At 39.7% G+C, this 27524-nt stretch overlaps 1 protein-coding gene and 1 pseudogene across 2 annotated transcripts; both read left to right on the top strand.

The window, feature by feature from the left end:
- Nucleotides 1-10965: 10965 nt before the first annotated feature.
- Nucleotides 10966-13146, top strand: LOC125210271 (disease resistance protein RGA2-like). Its single transcript, XM_048109830.2, has 3 exons — nt 10966-11168; nt 11434-11635; nt 12370-13146. The coding sequence occupies exons 1-3, from the start codon at nt 10966-10968 to the stop codon at nt 13144-13146; spliced, it is 1182 nt and encodes a 393-aa protein (XP_047965787.1).
- An 8200-nt stretch (nt 13147-21346) lies between these two features.
- On the top strand, nt 21347-25405 carry LOC125216818 (disease resistance protein RGA2 pseudogene; annotated as a pseudogene). Its single transcript, XR_016136287.1, has 3 exons — nt 21347-22850; nt 23105-24822; nt 24909-25405. The product of XR_016136287.1 is annotated as a disease resistance protein RGA2 pseudogene (transcript).
- Nucleotides 25406-27524: the final 2119 nt, after the last annotated feature.

The raw sequence follows: 27524 nt of genomic DNA, 5'->3' as shown, positions 1-27524 counted from the left end.
CGTGTTCTAGAAAAATGAAAATGGAACATATCACTACCTCGTCGTGGTATGCTAGTTATGATCATAAAATAAGTTTTTTTTTAATGAAATATTCCCTCGGTCCAATAATAGGAGTCCCGTTTTATCGATTCCGTCCGTCCGAGAATAGGAGTCTCGGTTCTACTTACTATATTTGGACAATTTAATTACCCTCTCCCTTCTCACTTATTTAATCTCTGCCATCAAATAATCACCCCCACCCACCTCCCTTCTCACTCTTACTCTCACTCCATCACTCTCACTCTATCACTCTCTTTCTCTCGCACGCTCCCAACCTCTCGAAACACTAATTCGTTTCACCGCCGCCGCCGGAAAAGGCGTCCCAACCACCGCCTCCTCGTCCTCCTCACTTTCTCTTAAATGGATTTCAACCCCTCAGAAACCCTAATCCACTGCCACCCTGGCCTCGTTCGAATTCGACGCCGGAGTAGACCTTCGACACCTCGGAGGGGTCGATCATGACTCCTATTGCGACCCATCTTTCTCCAATCCCCATATACTCATGGGAGGCGTGTGATTCGATGTCCACCATGGTTCCTGAAACATCAATGGTCGAAGGCCCTTCGTGGACGGATTCCCAACCCTCTATGTTCATGACTCCTATTGACGAGTACTACCCAATCAAATGGGAAGTAATGATTACAGTATAACCAGGTCCACTAAAAACTTATCACTTGGATATTCCGACCATGCTCAGCAACCCTCGCATGATTTCTCCATCTCTTATGGAGTAATTGAGGAGCCAAAGAAGAATTCTACGGATGAGTTATTGATTTCCTTCATCGGAAAATCTGGAGCTTTCATAGAAAGCTCATCCCAGAGGTTAGACAAGCTAGAGCAAACCATGGAGAAGTTGAGCTCACACATGAAGAACATGGCGACTCAGATGAGTCAAATTGCTAATGTTGTTACCATTCAATTTCAGGAGCAGACAATCGTGCACCCGAAAGAATCAATGCTATCAGTTTAAAGAGTGGTATCGGTCAAGAAATTCCATCTGTACCCGAGGGCAATCCAAAATGAATCACGATGAAGATGAACAAGGCGTGGATGAGATGAAGGAAGAAGTGTCTGCCCGACTGAAAAAGAAAATGCCTCAAAAGAAGAATAAATTGGCCAAAATGAAGGGAGTTCCATCTTTTCAAAGCTCAGTGATCAGCCGATGGATGAGGCAGATGAATTGGCTCATTCATGCGATAGTGGCAAAGAGTAATAATGCGGATTCCATCATCCGGTTTAGAATTAATTGAGAGAGCTTGAAGACGTCGAGCCAACGGCGATAACCAAAGGCACTATAGGGGAGGTAACCCCTAGTAAGTAACTTTTAGTTTGTTTTCATTAGAGTATGTTTTGTGTTGTTTGCCTATCATGTAAGTCTCCCTTCTCCACCAACTTTTCAAACTTATTCTTTGCATAGCCTTAAATAAGTTTAGGGGGATGATATGGTGGATAGTGAGCCTTATGAGGTACTTCACTGTTTTATTTCTGTTTCGGATTGATTAGTTGTCTTTTGTTATTTATGTTTTAGGATAGATTTATTTTGCTTTAGACCTCCGTGAATTGTATTGGGTTTGGGTTGTTGTGTAATTGAATTTGAACTTGTTTGAATTTTGGTTTCTTGGGGTAAAGACTAGTTGTTAATGATTAAAACATCATCCATCTTTTAAGCTATCATGGTCTTTGACTTGAGAGTTTGAGTAATAGGTGCATAAGTAACGAATTGCTTGTTTTCCTTGATTCATGCTATTACCCGAATGAGAATTGAGCCTTAATCTTTTTATGTGATGTATCATCAATCATGCTATATGTTTCTAGAACTTGTTCTTGGTCTTCTTAAGTCTACACGTGAATTTAGGAAGAGGAGATGACGCTAGACCATTTTTGTTAGCCATATCTTTATCCAAACACTAATCGTACTCATAACCTTTTGTTAGCCAATTTTGAGCCTTAAGCCTTTATATTTGACAAGCTAATCAATTGGGTTGGGAGTCCTACATTCTACATGTAATGAATTATGAAAAATGAGAGCTGGATGAATATAGTGAGAAAAGATTTCTTTAAGATGTGGTGAGATTGTAAAAAAAAATGGTGGTATAAGCTAGACGAAGTCTAGGAGAAAAAAATTAGAAGGAAATTTTTGGAGGTATAAGTTAGACGAAGTCTATAAGAGTTATTGATTGGGTTTCTAAATAAGTGGGGACCGGATGGGAGGAAGAAGTTCGACAAAGTCTTACTTATCTGAGATTTGTTTTGGAAAATGGTCTTTTGTTGGGAATTGTAATATGTGGGTACTTGTACTTCTTATATTTTTCAGCCACTTTAGCCTAAATATTCCATACCGTCCAAAAAGCCACATTACAAAAATAAGAAAAGACCTTTCGGATCTTTGATTTATTGTCACAACATAGTAGAGGAGAGGTGGGACCTTTAGCAAGCCTATGGTAAACTATTCACTTTTGTTTGATTTGAGAGTATTAGTTTCATACACATACACTTTTGAGAGTGAGATACACATACACATATCTTGAGAGAAGCATGAATCTAAGGTGATATACGGGTTAGTAGTAAATGTGCACTCGACGGCTTGACCCCATAGAGAATTTGTGTTTTGATATGCTCTTTTATTACATACTCTTTGAAACAATGATGAAGTCTAAACCCCTTTAAATCCAAGTCTTCTTTTAGTTCTTTTTCTTCATTGCCCGAGGACTAACAATTATCTAAGTTTGGGGGAGTTGACATACTTGGAATTTACATGATTTTAGAGGGTGGTTTTGTATGAATTTGATCATATTTCGTCTATTAATAGGCGTGTTTATATCTACTTCTCTATTATGTTGGTATGTTGACCATTTTGTTAAGAATGTGTAGAAAAATATACAAAATATGTGGATGTGCAACAACCTTTGTTAGAGACAATTCTGTCGGCGTTTCTGAAGTTCAATCAGCCCCTAATTCATACCAATATCTTCTTCTTTGAAAGAGTTTCGTGTGGGTATCTCGCATGCCTCAATCGGAGTTTGGTAGAAGAAATTATGCCCGTTATAAGAACACTGCACCGTCCAGAAATTTTCACGCGGCCGGGTGAATTATTAGCCTGTAATTTCACTTGGCCGGGTACAAGTTTAATAAGGCTCGTTTCACGCATCTGTTCTGGTGTGAAATTCCATAGTTTTATCAGCCCCTAATTCATACCAATATCTTCTTCTTTGAAAGAGTTTCGTGTGGGTATCTCGCATGCCTCAATCGGAGTTTGGTAGAAGAAATTATGCCCGTTATAAGAACAATGCACCGTCCAGAAATTTTCACGCAGCCGGGTGAATTATTAGCCTGTAATTTCACTTGGCCGGGTACAAGTTTAATAAGGCTCGTTTCATGCATCTGTTCTGGTGTGAAATTCCATAGTTTTTGGAGACTAACGTGCGATTTTGAGCCAGGTGTGTAGAAAATCCGTCGGAACAGAAAATGCATGGAGTAATCAGGTGGACAACGGATCAAGGAGGAAAATGGAGCATTTTACAATGCTCTGCGAGTTGATCAAGTCAAACCAAAGCGGAAGCAGCGAGATCACCCAAAAGGAGATAGAGCATATTCTAAAGATCCTCATGCGACGGGTAGAACCGACCTTTTGGAAGGAAGATTGCCCTAGGGATCGGAGCCTCAAGCCTCCCTATAAATAGGGAAAGGAAAGGAAGAATGAGGCAGCTCTTACTATTAGCTCTCTCCCGGGGTTGAGTCTAGGGAGCTCACATACTCTCCATTCCTTTAGATTCCGTTCTACACACTTGGCGGAGGGATTTATTGTCTGGTGATGGTGGTGGTTTAAATTTCAGTCTGAGTTGTGTCCCACCGTCCTACTAGGGCGAAGAAACAATCACTTTAAGTTTCTGTCAGATACAATCTTGTTTTGAAGCTTTCTCTCGTTTAGAACCTCGTGTTTGTGAAGCTTGTTCTGAATCGTTTAATTCGTGCCTAGTATAATGAAGTGTTTCACTGTTCAGGTTTCATTTGTTTTGAGCTAAATTCATTGGAAGCTGTTGGAGTTTGAATCATGAATGTTTTCGCTGAGTTGGTTGGATCTTGTTTTCAAAGAGTTTTGTTGGAATCTGGTTGGGTGCTTTTTCGCAATTGGTGGTATAGGAGGATGAGATTTGGGTTGTTGCGTCCCATTTCATTAGATCTGCTTTTGACTGTATTGAATTTTAGGGATCCATGTTAGATTACGTAGATCTGAAGTTCTTCTTGTTTAAGTTTGCATGGATTATGGTTTTCTTCTGTTCATTTCTCGTCTGAGTTGATCAAGTATGTTAGATCTGATAGCTATGGTTAAGTTTACTCTTTACATCCAATTTCCAGATTGTTCTCTTATCAAGATGTTCAAGTTTTATGTTACGTTCTGTCGCTGGTAGATCTAATGAAGAAGATGAAGTAGTTAGTTGTTCAGATTTTGAATTGCAGCTTTATACCAACTTTACCCTTTGACAACTTTTCGGATGTTTGTTAGTCGAGGGAATTGGTCCCCACTTTACTTTACCTTTTGTTTAGCCATTTCGAGGAAGTTAGTTTAAATCTCTCAGTTAATTCAGTTGATCTCTAGGTTGATTAGTTAAGAGCCAAGAGTAGTCTAGTTTAAGTTGATCCGTTAGATAGAAGTCAGATCAAGTCGTTCAGTCTAGTAGATTAAACTTAAACCACTTTTGAAGCGTGGCAGCAGCCATCTCCCAAATGTCAACAACAAATGTGAAAACACTTCATCTCTGTGGGATTCAACCCTTACTTTCCTTTACTAGTTCATAGTATTGTGGGTTAAGGCCTTGAAAGTAGGTTTAGTTCTGGTTAGCGCACCAGACGACAAGTAGGTTGCCTAGAAGTTGTCTTGGTCAGTTGGTTAGCGTCTTCTTGATCAACCTGCGTTTAATTGCTACTTCAAATTGCGTGATCATAGTACTAAAGTAAAACAGACTTTCAAAGTGAAACAGCGTTGGACTTCTAGTAAGGGGTCGAAAAGTGTCACCCGGCCGTGAATTTTACCCTTATAAATTCATGCGGCCGGGTAGCTGTTTTGGCGAATTAATTTTGCTAAAACACGATTTTTGAAGGAGAAAACGACTAGGGTTAAATTCATTCAATACCTACTGCCTCCAACACTCACACACACCCCCAAGAACACCCTTGAAAGAGAATTGAAGATTGAAGACTCTAAATCGGAAGATTGAAGCTTCATTCCATAGATTCGTTCCACATGAGTTCTTAGTATCTATCTATCATGTTTTTGTTTGGATTCTCTGTGTTAAACTTGGTTTTCTCCAAGAATATGAGTAGCTAAACCTTTCTTGTAGAATTCTTGGTGATGATGCACTAATTTCATAGTTTTTATCCAATTAATTTTGTTCTTACCTTGCTCTTGTAGTTGTTTGATTATTCTTGGGTTTATTCCTTTCAATTGCTTGATCACCACTTGATTGTGTAGGATTAATTAGATTAATCGGGACATGAAATAATTAATCTGGAAATAAGAATAATTCACAGCTTAATACAATAGAACTCGGGAGAGTTGAGGTTTTGATTGGGGTCTTTGATCTTTCATGCTTTTAGGAGTTAGAGGTTTAGGATTAGAAGGGGACTTCAATCCTAGCACCTAATTTACAGGTTTCTCACTTCCGGAGGGGGTTTAATTTATAATTGTGATCGACCTAATAACTCTAGGGACACCAAAAGGTAAGACAAACAGATTGGATAAGAGATTGGAAATTGTGCACCGGATCCTTGAGTTCTACATTTTCTCCATATCATATTTTCACATCTTATTTACTTGTTTTCATCTGTTTACTTGCTTATTATATGCTTTCAGTAGTGTTAGAACAAATCAAACCTTTTCCGATTGTCTAGATAGTAGTTGACATTTGTTCGTGGTAGTTAAGTTGATACAAATTTGTCTTTGTAGGATACGATACTCTTGCTTGCTAATTGTTACACTAGCCCCGTATACTTCCGGGTATTACTTGTGTTAAAATAAGTCGAATTACCCACCAAATCCATATTTCATCCACAAGAGTTAATCCCATTTTGTGTCCCCAATTTTCATGAGTTAGATTTTTAGGTGGATTATAGTACTATGCTTAAAATGGAATTATTTTAGACTTTTTTGGTTGATTCATGTAGAATACCTTCAAACATTTGAAATCCTTGGAGTTGTCTAATACTAAAATGCAAACTCTCCCCAACTCGTTATGTACACTTTGGAATTGCAAATCCTCAACGGGGATGACTATGTTAGGATTGAGGCTTTACCTAAGAAGCTCTCATCCTTACATAATCTTCGACATCTATGGCTATGGGACTGCAAGTCATTGTGTGAGATGCAATTTAAAATAAGAGAGTTAAATGGCCTGAAAACGTTGAGCATGTTTGTTGTGGGTCTTGAGAGAGATAACCAACTTGAGGAACATGACTGCTTGAACATCAGTGGAAGGCTTCACATTAGGCATCCGGAGAAAGTAAAAGACCATATGGATGCAAAGAAAGCAAAGATTGTTAAGAAAAATAATCTTCGAGAGTTAGGTGTCATGGGAAAGAAATGCTTTAACCAAGCTAAAGGAGGAAGTTGATGAAAGGGTGTTGGAAGCACTTGAACCTCCCCCAATCTTGAATCTCTTTATATACAAGGCTTCAGTGGTAGATATCTTCCACACTGGATGGAAAGTTCAATGCTGAGAAAAATAATTAAGAATAATATAAGTAATTGTGAAAATATTCGACCAATAACAGATCGAATAGAGAACGCCACAATTTTAGTACTATAAATTATAATACTCCCAGCATCCCAGCAAATTAAAATTCAATTTCTAGCTTATTTTATGATGTCATTCATCTACCAAAGCACCTTTTCATAGGCATATTATTTTAACATATGACTAATTTCACAAGATAACATCATATCATCTAACAACTCTTAACACCTTATTTCATAATACCTCATTAGATAACATCAATTATCAATAGCTAATGTCAAACAACGTCAATTAATTTCATACAATGTCGAATCATATCAGACAATGTCAGAAACACCCTTTTTGCATCAGAATATATCATTTAGCATCACATAAGATCCTTTTAATGTAAGCATATAAATTTTCACATATCAAAACACGTATAGCCCAATTAAGTGCTTAGTGACAGACTAGAGTACGCGGACCAGATCAGAAACAGAATCAGAAGCAGATTTTGTCCACGAGAAGACTCTGCACAGACCACCCGTTTAGAGTGCAGACAGAAAATCATATCACCCATGAGGGTGCATATCAAACAGATCAGATGACAGATATCAGACATATCAACATATCAGATAACAAACGATCCTCGCTTCGGTTATCCAGAAGACGAGTGATCACAGATAATACAGGTTACTGTCTTATGACATGCCAATAGTTGCTGTCTTATGACAGGCCAATTGTACCCACAGAATATACTCAAGCGCCCGTAAGCACAATCAAGTATACTTATTTCAAATAATATCTATGATAACACCTCAGCAACTTCCTTTTACACCTGGTCATATTAGATTAACGAATAAAACTCATACTTTTCTAATACCATCACATATTCGGAATTCACATATTTCACGTTATAAGCAACATATACGGATTATATAATATCACTGATTGATAGCAACATATACGGATTATATAATATCACTGATTGATACACATACCTATATAATCAATAAATACCAACAAAATCTCATGATCACTATTACTCAAATAAAATAAATAACCATTTGTATTTATTCTCTAATAAAAGTTAATTATAAAAGACGAGAATTGTACCTTGTGACCTTGAGATGCTTCGCCTATTCTCTAGTATAAGATGAAGGGACCGAAGCCCCCTCCAAAATGAAAGAATAGCTAGCTACTCCCTCCGTTTCTTCATAGTTGAGTCATTTTTCATTTCGGGAAGTTTTTTTCATAGTTTAGTCATTTTCATATTTGATAACTTTTTACCCTCTCTTACTTTGCTCTCTTTTACTTTATTCTCTCCACTCTGTTCACTTTATACTTTATTCTCTCTACTTTTTCTTCTCTTTTACTTTTATATCTATTTATTTAACACACCCAACATTCATTTCTAAAACTCCATACCGAAAAGTTTCGCTTCAACTATGGAGAAACGGAAGGAGTATTTATTATGATGTCCAATTGTCCAGAATTTTTTTTATTTTCTATTTTAATGTATTCTCTATATTTATTTTTATTTTTCTCCATACTTCTAGATTATTCTTATTAAAAGAAATTATCTCACGTTTAAACAGACCTTTCATTTCTCTCAAACTTTCTAGAAGATTATTTTATTATTATAATTTTCTTTAGATCACAATGAAAACACGTGAACATAGCTATCTTTAGTTTAGTCATTTTACTAGTTTTAAGTAGGATTTAAATACTTCCATATCCTATATGTATCGTATGTATGACACCTACATACACACAAATTGATAAGCATCCTTGTATTTTATAATCCATTTCCTAAGGATTTACCCAATTGTGATGTTTGATCTAGGTATTTTGTTGAGAATTGATTTTCAACTTTATCAATAAGAGCAACCCAAAAAAAAATAAGAAAACTAAGATGAATAAGGAAGGAAATAACATTGCATAGGGTGGAAATTGGGATACATAGAAAAAAAATAACATCGGAGGCATCTGTCTCAATATAAAATGGGTGGCATCCACATACCACAAGGAACTCTTCGCCATGACACATATGGGTTGTTATCCCGATAGTTAAAAATCCATTCCGCCGCAGGGGGGTCGAATAGCATCACCGCATAGTGAAGGCGGTCTTCCTCAGGAACCAACATATGGTCAAAATAATACTCCACACGGGAGATCCAATTTGTGGCATCCGATCCATCAAAGTGTGGTGCGTGGATCTTAACCCCTTGTTGAATGTCTCTTCCCCTGTTCTGGTTGTAGTCCCGCCTAGGTGGGGGGTCCCAATATGTTGACTGACGGTCACCCCGCCGACCCCGTTGGCGAGTCTCGGGTGGATCCCAACTCGAGCGTTGTCTCTGATAAGTGAGCGCTAGACGATTATCCGAAACATATCCCCTAGGTGAGTGATGGTCCTGACGATGCCCATAAAGGTAAGTCCGAGCACCACGATGGCCTCGCCGACCTTGTCTCGGATCGCGAAAACCGTTCCTTCTGCCCCGGAGAGGCATCTCCAAAGGCAGCGGCGAAGAATCTCGATGGGCGGCATATTCCCTATCATCTGAATCAAACTCGTCATCGGGGGGGTCAGAATCCGGTGGGATTGGATTCTCCAATCCATCGATACGACCTTCCAATTGATCAAATCTGGCCATAATTTGATCTAAACCGTGCGTGAGGGGATGAGAAGCACCTTGCCGATCGCGTCGGCCTCCTTGCTGTTGCCGGCGAGACGGGCCGATCCCAAGCTCTTGTGCGTTGCCTCCAGTCAGTACAACCGGCGAATTAATTGTGTTATCAACTACTTCCATTGAGTTCGAGATGAGAAGCACCAGATGTTAAGATACCCCTGGTTCTTAACGAGAATAATCCAAACAGTAACGTGCGAAACACAAGAATCCGGCGCCTTCGAGATGAAGGTCGGCGGCCAACGAACTGAACTGACGCGGAGGAGATCTCCGTCGGCAGTGATTTAGGGTTGATGGTGTTACGCAAAATGATTGGGCAAATAATTCTTCATTAATTGATTGGAGAATTAATGGGAAGCCCTATTTATAATATCTAGGACCCTAGGGTTGGTTCGACCTAATCCTATACATCGGGAAAGAACCAACAAAGAAAACCCGATGGAGCTTATAAAACGCTCGACTCAAACAATCGTTCATAATTAAATAAAATAAGCAAAACAAATAACAACTAATATTCTAATTTAAATACTAAGCTAACTGGGGCATTTCCTCGAACAGCTTCGGCGCCTATTTGGCGACGAAGTCTTGATAACGTTCCGGAGCCTTGAGTTCCTTCCTCGGCCTAAGCTTCTTCACCATGTTCCCTCCGGTCGCGTTCTTCACCTTGCCCCTCTTTGTCGCTTCCACTTGTGGTGTCGGTGGTGTAGTAGAATCCCCTTCCTCAGTCAGAGTTGTTGCCGGGATTATTTCATCCCCTCCCTGGGATAGAGATGTCGTCGCGGTTGATGCCGTCGACGATGGTGGTGTTGTACTCGTAACACTTAAGCACTTACAACATAGCTAACAATGCATCCATGGCTAGATCTTCAAGGGAACCACAAACCTCAAAGCATATCTATACTTGATCCATGCTTGAACTAGCAATTGATGGAAATCTCATGCTTGAACTAGCAATTGATGGTAGCAAGCAACCTAAATCTAGGATTTGAATAGGAAACCCTCTTCAAGAGGAAACAAAGCTCTCAAGCATCTAATTTCATAAAAAACTAAAGAAATGAAATAACATCAAAAAGTATTTATACTAAGGGTTCAAAATGGGGAAAAGGCCCACAAAATCTAAGTCTCGGATGATTCACCCGGTCGGGTGAATTGCAAGGTGCAAAACACCCGTCCGGGTGTTCCTTCTGGACCACGGAATCATTTCACCCGGGCAGGTGTTTTTCAGGTTGAAAAACACCCGCCCGGGTGTTCCTTCTGGAGCTCTCCGCCTTTTCTGCGCGTCTTCTGTAAAACAGCCATAACTCCTTCATCCGGACTCCGATTGGGATGTGCAAGATACCCACGCGAAGCTATTTCCAAGACGAACACAATGGTGGCAGTTTCATAGCTTTCAGATATCATCTCAATAGGACGATTGTCAGTTGAATCCAGCTGTAGTTGTAATTCTCAGTGCACGGCTTCCATGATCGTATCACAAATATTATATTCCTACTATATTTTCAGTACACAAAGAACTAATCCATCTATGGATGGCTCATGGCTACATTTCATCAAAAGGGAATTTACAAGTGGAAGATGTTGGGAATGAAATATGTGATGAGTTGCTTCTCAGATCACTTCTAGATGTCAATTACAAGAGTAAGATCGGAATGCATAATCTCGTTCATGATCTGGTGGAGTCAATAATGGAGAACAAGTCCCCGGAGTACAAAGTGAAAGAAATCTCGCAAGTGTATCATCTATCCTTTGGTAGATTTGATACATGAAACTGCATTGTTTCCTAAAACTTTTCAGCAAGATATGAACATTAGTTCCATCTTGGAGCTCAAAAGTTTAAGAGTATTATATACTAAAGCAATAAAAGATTTGCCTCCTTCCATTGGAAATCTTAAACATTTAAGACTCTTGAATGTATCTCATTCTGAAAATCGCACTCTCCCCAACTCATTCTGTACACTTTGGAATTTGCGAATTCTCAATTTGGATTACTGTAATAGGCTTGTGGCTTTAACAAAAAAGTTTGCATCCTTGCGTAATCTTCAAGATTTATGTTTGTGGGACTGCGAGTCGTTGTGTGATATGCCATCTACAATGAGAGTGTTAAATGGCCTGAAAACATTGAGCATGTTTATAGTGGGTCTCAAGAGAGATAACCAACTTGAGGAACTAGAATGCTTGAATATCAGTGGAAGACTTGAGGTTAGTTATTTGGAGAGAGTAAAAGATCAAATGGATGCAAAAAAAGCAAAGATTGCAGAGAAAAACATCTTCGAGAGTTGAGACTATCATGGGAAAGAAATGATCGATCCAAGACAGATCTAGAGGAGGAAGTTGATGATAAGGTGTTGGAAGCACTTGAACCTCACCCCAATCTTGAATGTCTTTGCATACAAGGCTTCAACGGCAGATATTTTCCGCATTGGATGGGAAATTCAACTCTGGAAAAAATAGTTGAGATCAACATAATTGACTGCGAAAATTGTAGGCATTTTCCTAAATTGGGAGATCTACCTCATCTTAAGAAGTTTTCCTTAAGGAATGTGAAGGTGGAGTATATTATTAAAGAAGAAGAAGTTTAAAATGTCAAGAAGAGCCTTCAAACGGCTAGTAGCAATTACCAACACATTGGTAATTTGTATTACAATAAAGAATATGGTGGTACCTAGAATAAGCAATTAATGTATTTGGTAGTACCTAGAATTAGAGGGATTTCCCATGTTGTAACACCCCTATAAAATGGGGCTTCACTGAACTCTCAATACAACAGAAAACACAAATCAAATTCCTATTCTCTACAAAGTCTTAGCCACCATGGTTCATCCTTCATACAACGCCTCTCTCGATTACCATCTTTAAGACAAAATGGACACCCCGTAAAGATACAATTCATGTCTTTGAGAATACTCTACTTAATTGATCTCCCAAATTTGAAGGGGTTCTCAAAGGAGCAAGAGAGTAAAGAAGCATTCCCAATTCTTGAAAAACTGAGGATTAAACGTTGCTTTTCATTAATATTGTCATCACTCTCATCTCTCAAAAAGTTAGAGGAACTAACGTGCAGTAGTTCAACTTTGGCTTTATTATCTGAGCAAGACATTCCCAGGGAACTATGCATCGAAATTGAGGAGAATCTGACAAGTTTTCCAATAGAAATGCTGGCAAAGTTTAGTAAGCTCCGGTCATTGACAATTAAGGACGCGAAAGAGATCTATGTGACAAGAGAAGGTCTGCAATCCTTAAAAGGGCTTACCCGTTTATTTCTACACGATTGCAAGACAATGAGATGTTTACCGGAAGGGATGTTGGGGCACCTTACTGGTCTGAATATCCTCGAAATATGGGGGTGCCCCGAATTAATAGAGCTTCCAGAAGATATTAAACATCTCCATAATCTTGGAAAGCTTATGTTATGGGATCTTCCTAAGATAACGCGCTTACCTCAAGCCTTTCAGCACCTCACTTTGCTACATCTACATGTAGATGATCTTCCGGAGCTGGAATCACTCCCAGATCAGCTACCATCACTTACTATTCTCGCTGTTAGAGATTGCCCAAAGGTTGTATCGATTCCAGCTGTGCCAAATCTTAAAGCACTAACAATCATTGGATGCCCTCAACTGGAAAAGCGCTGCCAGAGAGGAAGTGGAGAGGATTGGCACAAGATTTCCTACGTTCACCACATCTCCTTTTCTCTCTTTTCTCTAATATAGGTCAACTATATTTGTAAGAAAATCGATCATAAAAATAATTTTAGTAAATGTTCTTCAATCGACATCTTTCTTAAGTTGAAGAAGATGCACCACGAGAAATATTATGAAGACTCTGAGTAATTGTAATTCAATGTACTCTTCTTTATTTTTATTAGCATCCTTGAATTTTTTGTAATTTATCTGATAATCTCGTTGAAGAATGATTGTTTGATGTTTGAAGATGTTCAGGATCTAGTTCGGTGCCCGAAGACGTAGATGTAGAGCTAGCGAAACATATGAATGATTCGCGCATTCCCCTCTCTTTCGAGCCAATAAAGAGGTAGGCTTCTGCAGTTCAGCATGTCACTTTATTATGTTAGATAGTAAGCTAAAAATTTTCGGAGTATATTGTTGTTTCGACTAGTTAGGCCTCAGCTGTCCGATTATGTTGGTTCAGTTCTCGGTTGATGATTGATAAGTTACAAAAGTAGAAAATATCCTTATATGCCTATTTCTGCAACATATTTTCATCATTTATCTGTAGTTTCTCTGTTTATAATATGTTTAGGATGTGTAGAGAATATGCACTTTTGATGTTTATGATGTATTTTGATCTTAGCTATGATATTTGCAATTTATTAAAATTGAATAGACCCTTATAGTTTATTTATATATTTACATTGTTTGTGAGTTACTGTTTTCTGTTTTTGCTGCCTTCTTCAAAGATCATATGTTCATTTTTTGACTATATTTATTATCGTTATTTTATGGTCCTTTTTTATATCATGTTTTGATCTTGTAATTCGATTGGCCATTCTGCCAAGTTTATCTATGTGAGACTTATAAGTTTATAACCATCTTATCATTGAACAAAACCTACATTTACACTCTTTTGCAATTCTTCTATTGTTCATCTTCGAGGCTTAATATCTATGTGAGACTTAAAACTATCTAATCACTATAGTTACAAATGATGTAAACCTACCATCTAATCACTTTAAGTTTGATTCGATTGTTCATCCCGGAGGCTTAATATATATATGTGAGGCCTATAATTATATAACCACTACATATACATGTAAAATGGACATCATCTAACATTTATGTCACACTTATAACCATTTTACCACTTAACTTATAGAAATAGACCTCACCTCAAATTATGCAATTCAAAAGCTCTTCAAATGTGTTGCTCCTAACACTTAAAATCACTAGCTAAAATTTAAATGTAATTTTCATGAACTTTGTGTCTAATAACAATATTTTTGAAATTTTAATATATACGAGCCCTTATTAAAATTCTAATTTCATATTGGCTCAAAATCGAAAAAACTAAACTAAAAAGATGATTTTAGTAAGTTGGTGGTATTTGGAATTGCTGTCCTGAACCTGAATCTGTTTGGTTATGTGAAATGCATAAACTTGTGAGATGGATGATTAAGGGAGAACCAATGGCAAGTTTCTGTGTTTTTACTTAGCTTTCTTGAGGTTTTTGTATTTTATCTGACATTGGTGTTGGAGAATGATTTTTTAATGTTTGATGTTTGATGATGTTCAGGACTTCGTTAGGTACCCGAAGAGGTAGCTGTTGAGCTAGCCAGATAAATGAATGATTTGGGACTTCCTCTCCCTTACCGAGCCAATAAATAGGTATGCTTATGTCTCTTTAGCATGTTAGTTAGGCGATGGAGTTGCAACTTTTCGACTAGTGAGCTGAAATTTCGGAGTTTATTGTTGTTTGATTAGGATTCTGAAAGTGTTTTAGTTGCTTCGCGATAGATATTACTCTGTTCAATGATGTATTGCTGCCATGGTCATTGTCATCATCTTTCATTGTCGACCTTAGCTAATTGCCTTTGGCTAGTGTGACGAGAAAAGGAAAGAGCTCGAGAAAGAGCAATCAGCTAAGTCATATTAATGTTTTACATGCTGGATTCTACAAAAGGGAGTGAGGGGAGCAGGTCCCCCCCCCCCTGCTACTATGCTTAATGCATCCCAAATAATAGACAAAAGTGGTAAATTAAAGAATGAAATTGTATCATAGGTAGGACCCTCCTTTTGATTGACAAGTCATTTTACATCCCTCAAATAACAATGTTCCAAAGAACTAGCCATTCTTCTTCATAGCAGCATCCTCGACCGGTTCTTTTCGTCGAGTGCCTCCCATAATTTCTTGGAGGTCTCTGTGCGGACACAGAGACTAATCTCTAAGACGTTCTACACGTAACATCTTTTGATTCCAAAGTTTGCAATTCAATTCCTTGAATTTCTTGCCAGAGTTGTGGTCCTTGAGGTCGTCAGCAGTGCCATCATTGAAGTGGCGGCAGCGAATAAAGATCGTATTACGTTGTTGTTGCTGCTGCTGCTGCTGTTCTCGCCAGTTCCAACTTCAGAACGCATGGTTCATGTAAAATGGCCAAGTATTGATGATTATCACTATGTGTGATCGTGAATATCTATGTGTATGTAAGCGCCCACCCCACCTTTCACTTCGAAGGGAACGGAGGGACTTAGCCTTAAAGGCCACTCATCAAGGTGGATTCACTTTATTCGGAGTTCTAATAAGGGAGCTATGCCTTCTCAAAGTTGGGTACTTAAATTTATAATAGTTGGGTTCACAAGGTTTCCAAAATCTTTTTGGCTGCTCGGCTAGTTTCAAGGCCATGCATAAACAGGCCTATCTCGAACTTCAGGAGGGGCTCGAGTGGATGCTTCAGAAACTAGATAACAAGGTTCGGTCCCCAATTTGAAGCGAATAGAACGGAGCTAGAGCAATGAGGTTACGGGCATTCAAAGTTGGACAAAATTAGAGCATCTCCAATAGCGGCTAGCCCACCGGCTAGCCTATTCGCGTCGCTAGCCGAACTATTTTAACCGGCCAGCGGCATTTCGGCGTAGAAACCGGCGAGCGCACGCCGATGCGCTCGCCGCCATTGTGGCGTGCCGATCGGCGAGCGATCGGCCAGCGCCCATTTTTTATTTTTTATTTTTGAAATTTTTTGAAAAACTATATATACACGATTTTAGTTTCATTTTCATTTGCACCACTTGTTTTAACGAGTTTTCTCTCTCTCTAAATTTCTGTACAAGAGCAACATCGAGCGATAAACAACAACAACGAGTCCAATCCGGCGACGAGCGGATCTCAGATTCCCACGGTACCCGTGGGATTTGGATGGGGCCAGATGGGTGGGCAGATGGGCCAAGGGTTTAACGTCCCTTGGCAACAGTTGATGGGGATGATGGCGGGAGCGCAGGGGGGATGCCGGGCGGGGGGCAGGCCAGCGGGGGGCAGGCAACGCCGGGGTAGGGAGGTATGCCCCAAATGCAGCAGCAGATGCTGCAACTGATGATGGGGATGATGCCGGTATGGCAGGGAGGGATGCAGCCCGGTATGCATCCCGGGATGCAGGGGTCACCGGGGGGACACGGTCTATCGTCCCTCTCTTGATTTTTTGACGGCTTCGTCTCACACGTCAACCCCTGTGGAGACGCAGTTCACCGGGGATGACCGTTTCTCATTGCATGAGTTGGGGATCGATATCGGGGAGGCGGACACTCCCGTTCCAGCGGGTTGGGCCGCGCCGAAGAAGAAGAAGACCAAGGGGAAGAGCAAGGTGGTCGGCGAGTCGTCGCAGCACGCTGTTAACGACACCCCACGCGGAGGAAGTGGACGGAGGATGAGTTCGTCGGCGTGGCCAAGTCGTGGTTGTCGGTTTGCGACGATCTGCTGGTTGCGAACAACCAGCGGATCGTCAACATGTGGGCTAAGATTAGAGCAGCCTACAGGAGGTACTGCCCGCACGGAAAGGACTACAGCGGGGAGGAGTGCCAGAAGGGGTGGGAACGCATCAGGGCCGCGGTCGGCTGATTTTCGGGGTTGTACACCAACGCCCTCCGCATGATGACTAGTGGGCAGACTGAGGAGGATGCCCGGAGGGTAGCGGAGAGTCAGTTTCCCGTGAAGGGGACTTATAAGGAGTTCACCTTCTAGAGATGCTATCTGGTGCTGAAGGACTCTGAGAAGTTCCGGGTAGGGTGCGACGCTGGGTGGCCGAAGAAGCAGAAGCTGAACTATTCCGGCGATTACAGCTGCAACAACGGCGGATCCCACTAAAGGGGTTGGCAGCGGAAGCGCTCACATAAATCAATTACATAATAATTCCGATCTATTTAGCAGATTATTTAGACAAAATCTATTCGCGTAATTATCACATGTATCATGCTCATAACTCAAATAAAATATGCTTTAAATTAATTGAAACTTAAAACATGCTTTTCTACGGTTTAGCCATTATACCTCGAAGATTCTCCAAAGAATCGAAGATAGCTAGCGCCTTCTCCACATGAAGATCTTTACTACAAAACCACGGATCTTCTGTCTGGTTCCCGGACTGTAAACTGATATCAGGGTGGGCTGATCTCACCAGTGCACTAGGACTTAAATAGAGAAGACAGAAATCCTTTCCCATGGAGGAGAAAAATTCGACCACTACTAGGAGTAGAGAGGGCCGAAAATTTTGAGTAAAATCAAGTCTATTTTATGTCTCCTTTATTCTCCTATTTATAATAAGTCACATATTGGGCCCAGACAGGATTCTATGGAAGGCTTTGGATATGGGCTCCTCCAATTAGCTTTTTACTAATTAAATTAAACCCAATTTAATATAAGCTTAAAAATTGGAATATTACGAGCAGCCACTACAGAAGTAATATTGCACTCCCCATCCAAATTCGAAATTATAAGTACTTCGGGTTTCCAATACTTTATATTTATTTCCCGCGCCTAAGATAGAAACATCCATTAATTAATTATTGTCTGCTATGGACTTAATTAATTAATATCTTATTTATTCCAAGAGAGAACTCAGCAAGAAAAACTTATTTATTATTCATAGAGTAATTAAACTCCAACTAGCTAGGTTTCGAATAATAAAACCTTATTTCAAGCTTCTCTTAAGGATGTTATCAAACGAGACTCACCTCGCGCACGATTCAACATAATAGCAATCCTAGCACCGCTAGATATTAATCACCACTACCCAATATACCAGGCTTATTGGGTTGCGAAAAACCCGCACCATTTGGTAAGTCAAAGTAGTGCATAATCAATACCGTATGCTCAATGCTAACGTACATTGATTGAGAAATAATTTACGAGACCTTGTCTTTCAGAAGATAGCATAAAGACTGTCTCGCTGTTAGATCCATTCAGTGTTATACCACACCAATGTCTTCTTATTTCAGTAAGGCTTAGAAATAATCGGATTGACATTGCAACCTTTCACGATAGGTAGTCTAAGCCTATCTAGGTTGTGAAATTATTATTTTTCTTTGTTTAGAACTGACCGTGTTACCTTAAAGTGAACGACGCCCACAACCGGTCTACTAAAACAATGACTTAGACTTTGTTAAGTTACTTATACATTTAAATATGCAATAAACATCTATTAAATGTAAAACATAACAACATTATGACAAAAATAATATATTTATTCCTTTGGAAAATAAAATAAGAGTTTTAACAGTATTCAATCACTCGAAAGGTGATTTCTAGTATACAAACTCTAACACCCACGACCTCCCCCCGGATGCTGAGGAGTTTCCGTCCCCTCTATCCTTTGCTCGTCACCCTCGCCCGGTTGGCCAAAAGCGGGCGCAACGGGCAGCGAGGGGATCCTCCCCCCTATCTCCCCAAGAGGTCATCTCGGCACCCCCCCACGCGCGTACACCTTATTCTCGCGTCAAAAAACGGAGGAACGGATGTACAAGGTCTTCCAAGAGTGGAGGGCCGCAACTGACCCCACGGAGAAGAGGTTTCTTCGCTCGATGCTCAACAACATGCAGGTGGATTTGGATGCCACGAGGGCACTGATGGGGGGCTCAGACGCGGGCTCAGATACCCCCACCGATGTGGAGGTCCCGGGTGGCGGCGGCGACGATGAGGAGTAGAGAGCGGCGGGGCTCGTGTATGGAAGCCCGTTTTTAATTCCGTAATTTGTCGTAAATTTAATTCCTTAAATGTAGTTGTTTTTGAATTATTTTTATTGCGGCTAGCCTGTGGCAGGCCTTAGGCTAGCCTATTTGAGTAAAATGATGATGTGACAGGTGGAATTTTAGTACTGATGACGTGGCAAGGAGAGAGAGTGGCTAGCCTGTAGCTGGCCTAAAGCCATTGGAGATGCTCTTATAGTTAGGATTTATAGTTAGGATCGGAAACTAGATTTCCACGAATTTGGTCTGTTTTTGGGCATATTTCAAAAATTTATCTCTCCTAATGTAAGGATCCTGTGGCATTACACAAACTAGGAAGAATACAAAACATTTCTCAAGTTGGAAGTACTCTAAAATAATTAAGGGTTCTTAAGATATTCAACTATTCAAGATAAAAAAAAAAAAAAAGTTGCTCAAACCTTGGTGGAGATATAATAGATTCATGTATTATGCTATGGTAGCAAAATGAACCCAATACATCAAGTTAAGGTCAGCCCTCGCTTGTCCAAAAGTCATGGCTGTTGCAAGCTCATAAGGGACAGAAGAGACAATACCTGCATCCATCCATCTCTTAATCATCTCATCCTTAATTATTCATTCAATTTCATTTTTTATTTTTATTTTCAACAAATTCAATTAATAAAAACACACTTCATTAAATAAAAGAAAATTACAATTTAAAATCCTAAAAAAATAAAAAAAAACATAATTGAAATCCTAAAAAAATTAAAAAAAGACATAATTTAAAATACTAGAAATTAAAAATTGCACCCTTAAATTATAAAAACTACTCCGCCAACGAATCATCGTCTGAAGGCGGTGGCAGTGCCCTCAAGCTAGGTGGAGGCAGAATACCAAGTTGATTTGCCAGATACTCAATGCCAGCAAGATGGGCTTGATATTGGGGAGACGTCATGCGGGAAGTGTCAGCCATCGTGGCGGTGAAGTACATGGACATTAGGATGTTCGGCGGCCCTTGGGAGCCCGCCTGGCTTGATTCGCCTCTCCCCCTCCCTCTAGCCGCCTTCGCCGCCTTGTTCCCTTACGGCCGACGTTGTGTACCAGAGGAGCCCCCTGCATCGGATGTCGGGAACTCAATCTCTTGTGAGGCATTGCCTTCACTAGACTAGTATTGGCCACCAGCCAGCCGTATGCTTCGTGTGTTTCGAGCTCGAGCCCGTGCAGGAATCGACACCGCCAGCCCACCTATCAAGATGTTTGACCGCCTCCCAAACAATGGGAAATTTGAAATCTTTGCCGGTGTCGGATTTAAATACTCGCAAAGCCGCTCTCAGAATGTCGGCTCCACTGGCTCCGCTTTGGTATTGCTCCGCTTCCACTAATTTCTTCTACTCACTTTCTATTATATTTTTAAAAATTCATGTCAAGTTAAATGGTGTCAATTCTAAGAAGTTTTAAAATGTTGAAATGGGTGATCCGCCGTACCATTACCACACCACTTCGTGTGAGTCGTCTCTACCCCACGTAGGCACGTACCCACCCATTTTATACCAAATACTTTAATTTTTGCTTTAGAAAAATCAATACTTGCAAATACAAATTGACAAACTAAAAGACTTAAACTTCCTCAGTTACCTCCTCTCAAAAGTCAAATGGACAAATTATTAGAATCATTGGTATTGAAATTATTTGTAAACATGAAACCGTAAACAGAAATATGATCTCATATCAATTTTCTATTCTTTTCTATCGTGTGTTTCCTAATGGTGAGATAAATAGGTGACGCTGAATTAACAAAATTCAGTTCTAGGTTCTTTTTTACCTAAGTAAATTTAGGCTATTTTATATTTCATTTATATGAGTTTTTCAAAATTATATTTTTCTGAAGTAATCCAACGCTTAATCCGGATCATACATTATAAAAAAATGTATTACTATAACAAATAAATGAAATGTTATTTTACAATTTACACTCATCAAACATGTTGTCAATACATAGTTGCATATTTTTGGGCAATTGGGGTGCTATTGATGAGAGTCAACTACCACTTCCAGGATATAAACTATAGCATCACAACCATTTAACATTTCAATTATTCGTCAGCTAACATTTGAATTATTCTGGCAACCCAAGTTGGCCCAGTCCTCTACACGATTCGATACTTGCAAATACAAAATAACCAAGTAGTAAAAGACTTAGACCGGTTACATACATCCTTCACATATCTTTGGCTATCAGAAAAAGAATCGTTTGTTGTTGTTCATAATGGCAGAGGCATTTCTTCAAGTCATTCTTGATAATCTAAGCTCTCTTATCAAGGAGGAGATCGGACTGATCTTGGACATCGATGATGAGATGAAGAAGTTGTGCAGCACTTTCACCACCATCCAGGCTGTGTTGGAGGATGAAGACAAGCAAATCGAGAGCAAGTCAATTCGAAATTGGCTGCAGAAGCTCACAACTCTTGCTTATGAGATTGATGACATTTTGGATGAGTGCAACACTAATGTCTCCCAACTCAACCACTCTTATTTGAAACTCAGCCGCTACAGCCCCAAGAAAGTTCTGTATCGCCACAACATCGCAAAGAGGATGAAGCAAGTCAACGAGAAACTGGAGGCCATTGTTGCGGAGCAGGATAGGTTTCATCTACGCGAGGTGTCTGTTTACAGGCAAAGGGAAGTTGCTCTGGTGGCCTCACGTGAGACGGCTTCCCTGTTGAACGAGCCTGATAAGATTCATGGCAGGGAAGACGACAAAGACAAGATTGTGGAGATGTTGGTGAATGATGTCAAGGAGAAACAGGAGATGTCCGTTCTGACAATCATCGGTGTTGGCGGCCTTGGGAAGACCACTCTCGCTCGACTAGTCTTCAACGATCCGAAGGTGGAAGAGCACTTCGATGTGAGGATTTGGGTTTGTGTTTCTGATAACTTTGAGATGAAGACTTTGGTGAAGGCCATGATTGAATCTGCCTCGGGAAGGAGTGGAAATGCTTCAGATCTGCAACACTTGGATGCTGCAGAGCGTCGCCTTAGGGAATTGTTGAGCAAAAAAAGATATTTAATTGTGATGGATGATGTTTGGAACGACCACCAGGGTAAATGGTTTGAGCTGAGAGATGTTCTATCATGCGGCTCAACCGGTTCATCCGTTGTCGTTACCACGCGCCAGAAGAAAGTTGCTGATATCATGAGAACACTTCCATGTCATTGCCTTGAGGGGTTGTCGGATGAGCATTGTTGGGCACTGATGCGGCAGTGCGCATTCGAATCAGATGAACAGGTGTCTCTGCAGCTGGAAGTAATTGGGAAACAGATCATGAAGAAATGTGCTGGAGTGCCCCTTGCTGCTACAACGCTTGGAGGAATCCTACGGCTTAAAAGGAGAGAAGAGGAATGGATACATGTGAGAAATAGTGAGATATGGAAGTCGTCGGCAGAAGAAAGTTTGATAGTGCCAGCTTTGAGACTGAGTTATCACCATCTTCCTTTGGAACTCAGACAATGCTTTGCTTATTTTGCAGCCTTTCCTAAGGACCATTACATTGATAAGCAACGACTGATATTCCTATGGATGGCTCATGGCTACATTTCATCAAAAGGGACTCTACAAGTGGAAAACGTTGGAAATCAAATCTGTGATGAGTTGTTGCTTAGATCTCTTCTACTAACAGATGCTGAAACCAGCACGATTGGTATGCATGATCTCGTTCATGATCTGGCAGAATCAATAATGGAGAACAAAGTTCCTGAGAAAACAAATGATAGTCAAAATACTCCTGAACATCCAAAATCCATCTCACGGGATTAACACCAGAAAACCGAGGAGGAGAGTCTGGAGGAGAGTTTGACAGCAAGACGGACATGGTGGTAGAAATCAATAGGAGGATGAGAACCTAATGAAAGCACCAATTTGATAGGAATTAACGTGAGGTTAATTCCTATGGAAGAGAAATACTGAAGAAGAGGAAAACAACGTGACTTTGTAGAGATTTGGAGAGATTGGCGATTTCTCCAAGAGGGAGAAGTGAAAGGGATCTCCCAATGGCCTCAACTATCCGCGAGGTAAATTTAATACAAAGAACTGTTGTGTTTCCTAAAACTTTTCAGCAAGATATGAACATCACTTCCATCTTGGAGCTCACAAGTTTAAGAGTATTAAATGCAGTAGCAATAGAAGATTTGCCTCCTTCCATCAGCAATCTTAAACATTTGCGATTCTTGAATTTGTCCTATTCAGAAATTCGCACTCTCCCGGACTCCTTATGTACACTTTGGAATTTGCAAATTCTCAATTTGGATTACTGTGACAGGCTTGTGGCTTTACCTAAGAAGCTAACATGCTTAAGTAATCTCCAACATCTATGTTTATGGGACTGCGACTCATTGTGTGAGATGCCATCTAAAATGAGAGAGTTAAATGGCTTGAAAACATTGAGTATGTTTGTTGTCGGTGTCAAGAGAGATAACCAACTTGAGGAACTGGAATGTTTGAACCTCAGTGGAAGGCTTCAGATTAAGCCTCTGGAGAGAGTGAAACACTACATGGATGCAAAGAAAGCAAAGATTGTAGAGAAAAACAATCTTCGAGAGTTGAGATTGTCATGGGAAAGAAATGATGTATCCAAGATAAAGGCGGACGTTGATGAAATGGTTCTGGAAGCACTTGAACCACACACCAATCTTGAATCTCTTAATTTACAAGCCTTCGGGGGTAGATATCTCCCAAGTTGGATGACAAAGTCAATGCTTAGAAAAATAGTTACGATTGAAATAAGTGACTGTGAAAATATTAGGAGTTTTGCAAAACTGGGAGAGTTACCTCATCTTGAGAGGCTGTTCTTAAGGAATGTGGGGGTGGAGTATATTATTGAAGAAGAAGAAGTTGGGTGTGGACACCCAGTAAAGATACAGTTTGTAGCTCTGAATCATCTGCATTTAATTGATCTCCCAAATCTGAAGGGGCTCTCCAAGGAGCAAGAGAGTGGTAAAGAAGCATTCCCAAATTTGGAATTCTTAAATATCAACCGTTGCTCTTCATTAGTATTGCCATCACTCTCGTCCCTCAGAAAGTTGACGAAACTAGTATGTAGAAGCTCAGATTTGGCTTTATTATCTGAGCACGAAGTTCCTAGTGATCTGTCAATTGTAATTGGATAGAACCTGACATGTTTCCCAATAGAAGCGCTGAAAAAGTTCAATAAGCTGCGGCCATTGAAAATTGAAAATGCAAAAGAGATCTCTTTAACAAGTGAAGGCTCGAAAGCCTTAAAAGAGCTTACACGATTATGTCTACACAGCTGTCATCAGACAATGAGATCTTTATCAGAAGGGATGTTGGGACACCTTACTGCTTTGGAGGACCTCACCATTTGGAAGTGCCATGAATTACTAGAGTTTCTCAAAGATATTAAACATCTGCATAATCTTAAGAAACTCATGTTGTATGCTCTTCACAAGATGACGCGCTTGCCTCAAGCCTTTCAGCACCTCACTCATCTATACCTAAACGATCTTCCTGAGCTGGAATCACTCCCATATCAGCTACCATCTCTTATAGACTCGTCTTGGAAGACTACCCAAAGGTTGTATCGATTCCAGCTTGCCAAATCTGAAAGAGCTAACTGTCAGTGGATGCCCACAACTGGAAAGGCGATGCCAGAGAGGATGTGGAGAGGATTGGCACAAGATTGCCCATGTTCACAGCATCTATATTTCTCCAAAATAACTTATAAGATGGTTAGTAATTAAATTCTTCTTTACTTCTATATTTTATTAACATACAGTTACTAACTCTTACTCTAGTTTGTTTCTTTATTTTTCAGAGTGTTGGAAGAACTTCAGAAAGTTGGCATTGTGGCAAGGGGCTAAGAAAGTACAACGTCAAACGCTCAGAGTCGAATGCAAGTGCCTAAGAATTTGTGCTTGGGTGAATTTCTGTGTTTATAAGCAAAGCCTGCCACGACAGTGACCCCGCAAGCACCGGGTCCCAATGATCTTGAGAGCAGAGTCAAACCGATGAATGATTTGGGCCTTCCCCTGTCTTACCGAGTAGGCATCTGCAGTTCATTATGTCTCTTTATCATGTTAGTTAGGCGATGGAGTTGAACTTCTCGACAATTAAGCTTAGTTGCTTCGCATTACACATTATAACATCAACTTCTTCTGATGAAATGCCTAAGCTGCCCGATTATGATATTTTAGCTATCAGTTGAAGCTCCTGAGTAACAACTTCTTTGTTTATAATATGTTTAGGATGTGTAGAAAATATGCACTTTTGAGGTTTATGATGTATATATACTTCATGTTAAGTGTTTCTGATTATTTGAAGAAATTAAGTGATTTTTGTGAAGTTTTGCTGCCGTGGTATTTACTAGGAACAAACAGACAATGAAAAGGTGGTCTTAGTGAGTGGTTCGAAATGTTTAGTGGGATGAAAATGTATTAATAGACTGAAGTGCATCTTATCATCAAACCAATAAACAATTTAATCTTGATTTATGGACAAAACGTCTAATATACATCTAATTATTCCATTGCTAACTTTTGAACAATTGAACATAAGACAATGCAGGTGGCCCATTCCTCAACTTTTCACAAATTGACAATTCAATTCTTGCACATACAAAGTGACAAGACTTACACACCAATATACCATTATCCTCTCACATTCATTCAGCCTTCTCATATCTGGTTTGCATATCAGAAAAAAAAAATCCTTAATTGTGTTGTTCCGTAATGGCATAGGCATTTCTCCAACTCGTTCTTGACAAACTGATCTCTCTTATCAATCGGAATATCGGACTAATCTTGGGCGTCGATGAGGTGATGAAGATGCCCTGCAGCACTCTCACCACCATCCAAGCTGCTTTGGAAGATGCTGAAGACAAGAAAACCGAGAGCAAGGCAATTCGAAACTGTCTTCAAAAGCTCAACGCTATTCTTTACGAGGTTGATGAGCATTGTTTGGCGCTGTCGGATGAGCATTGTTGGGCGGTTCTGGAGCAGCGTGCCTTCAGTCCAGGAGAAAGGTGTCTCCACAGCTGGAAATAATTGGGTAACATAACATGAAGAAATGTTCTGGAGTGCCCCTAGCTGCTACCACTCTTGGAGGAATCCTACTGACAAACACGTTTGCATGTTTTTTAGGACTATATTTGACTCATTTTAAATGCCAATCATGCAAATTATGTTCTTAGATTGCATATGTTATACATTTGGTATTTTTGACGTGTTTGTTGACATAGAAAAAGACAGAAAAAGATGCAAAAAAGCCAAGGTGCAACAACCTTAGTACAAGCCGAGTTTCCCGGTAGTGTTGAAGTCCAATCAGTGATTAATGCATACCATTCTCTTCACCTTCAGAAGAGCTTCGCGTGGATATCTTGCACTTCTCAATCGGAGTTCTGTGGAGAAAGTTATGACTATTCTACGAACATTGCGTAGTGCAGTCAAAGCTTGCGGAAATTAGGTGGAAATTCAGGGAAGAAAATAAATTGTTGCCCAAATCTCTACCATTTATTGTATAGCACGAAAATTATATAAAATAAACCTTCTTCCCACCTATAAATACCTTTTAACCTAATTCATCATTCTTCATCTCAGAGCCTCCAACCTTTGCCCTCTCTACATATTCTTTCATCCCATATTCCACATACAATTCATCCATCTTCTATTGGAGCGGAGCTCTGCAGATCCAGGCAAGAGAAAACTGAAGATTGAAGATTCAACTTTGGGTTTTATCAATTTCTTTCATGTCTTGTACTTTTATTGATTTTACTACTTGTCTATGAATAGTTAAATATTGATTTTACTACTTGTCTATGAATAGTTAAACATCCTTTGTAGTTTTTTTTGTGAACACTATTATGAATATGTTTTGATTTGTTGAATTGAACATTTTCCTAGCTCTTGTGATTGTTTTGCTTGTTCTTGTGCTTTTATTGTTCTTTTGTCTGGCCAAATTTAGAACTACGTCCGTTTAACTAGGTTAATCGAGAGATAGCTAGTTTTACGTGGTAAAAGGAACGAGTACAACACATAGGTTTAACTGCACTTGAGAGAGAGGATCCTTTGTGAGGCCTTGAGTCTTAGGAACTTCAGGAGTTAGAATCTAATCTATTGGAAGGAGACTTTGATAGTTAGAGTCTAATCTACTGGATAGGTACACTCGAGAGAGGGCTTATCTGATTATCGCGACTTTTCTAATAATCCTAGAGACACATAAAGTTAAAAGTTAAAAGTTCAGTGAGATTAATCATCACTAGTCTTAGTAGTTGGATCCTAAAACTATACTTCTTTAGCCTGTTTTGTATTATTTAATTTTCTATTTTTGTTTATTTATTTCTGTGTAGCTTATGAAACTAAAACCAAAAACTTTGTGTCTCTAGATAGTATATGACGCTTAGTATATGATAGCCAGTTGCAATCTTATTCCCTGC

Source organism: Salvia hispanica, chromosome 3 (assembly GCF_029641045.1).
Source record: "Salvia hispanica isolate PSC_SH4W2 chromosome 3, Shi_PSC_v1, whole genome shotgun sequence".
NCBI classification, from domain to species: domain Eukaryota; kingdom Viridiplantae; phylum Streptophyta; class Magnoliopsida; order Lamiales; family Lamiaceae; genus Salvia; species Salvia hispanica.
Note: the sequence above shows the minus strand (reverse complement) of the source record. Positions and strands in the feature narration are given on the sequence as shown.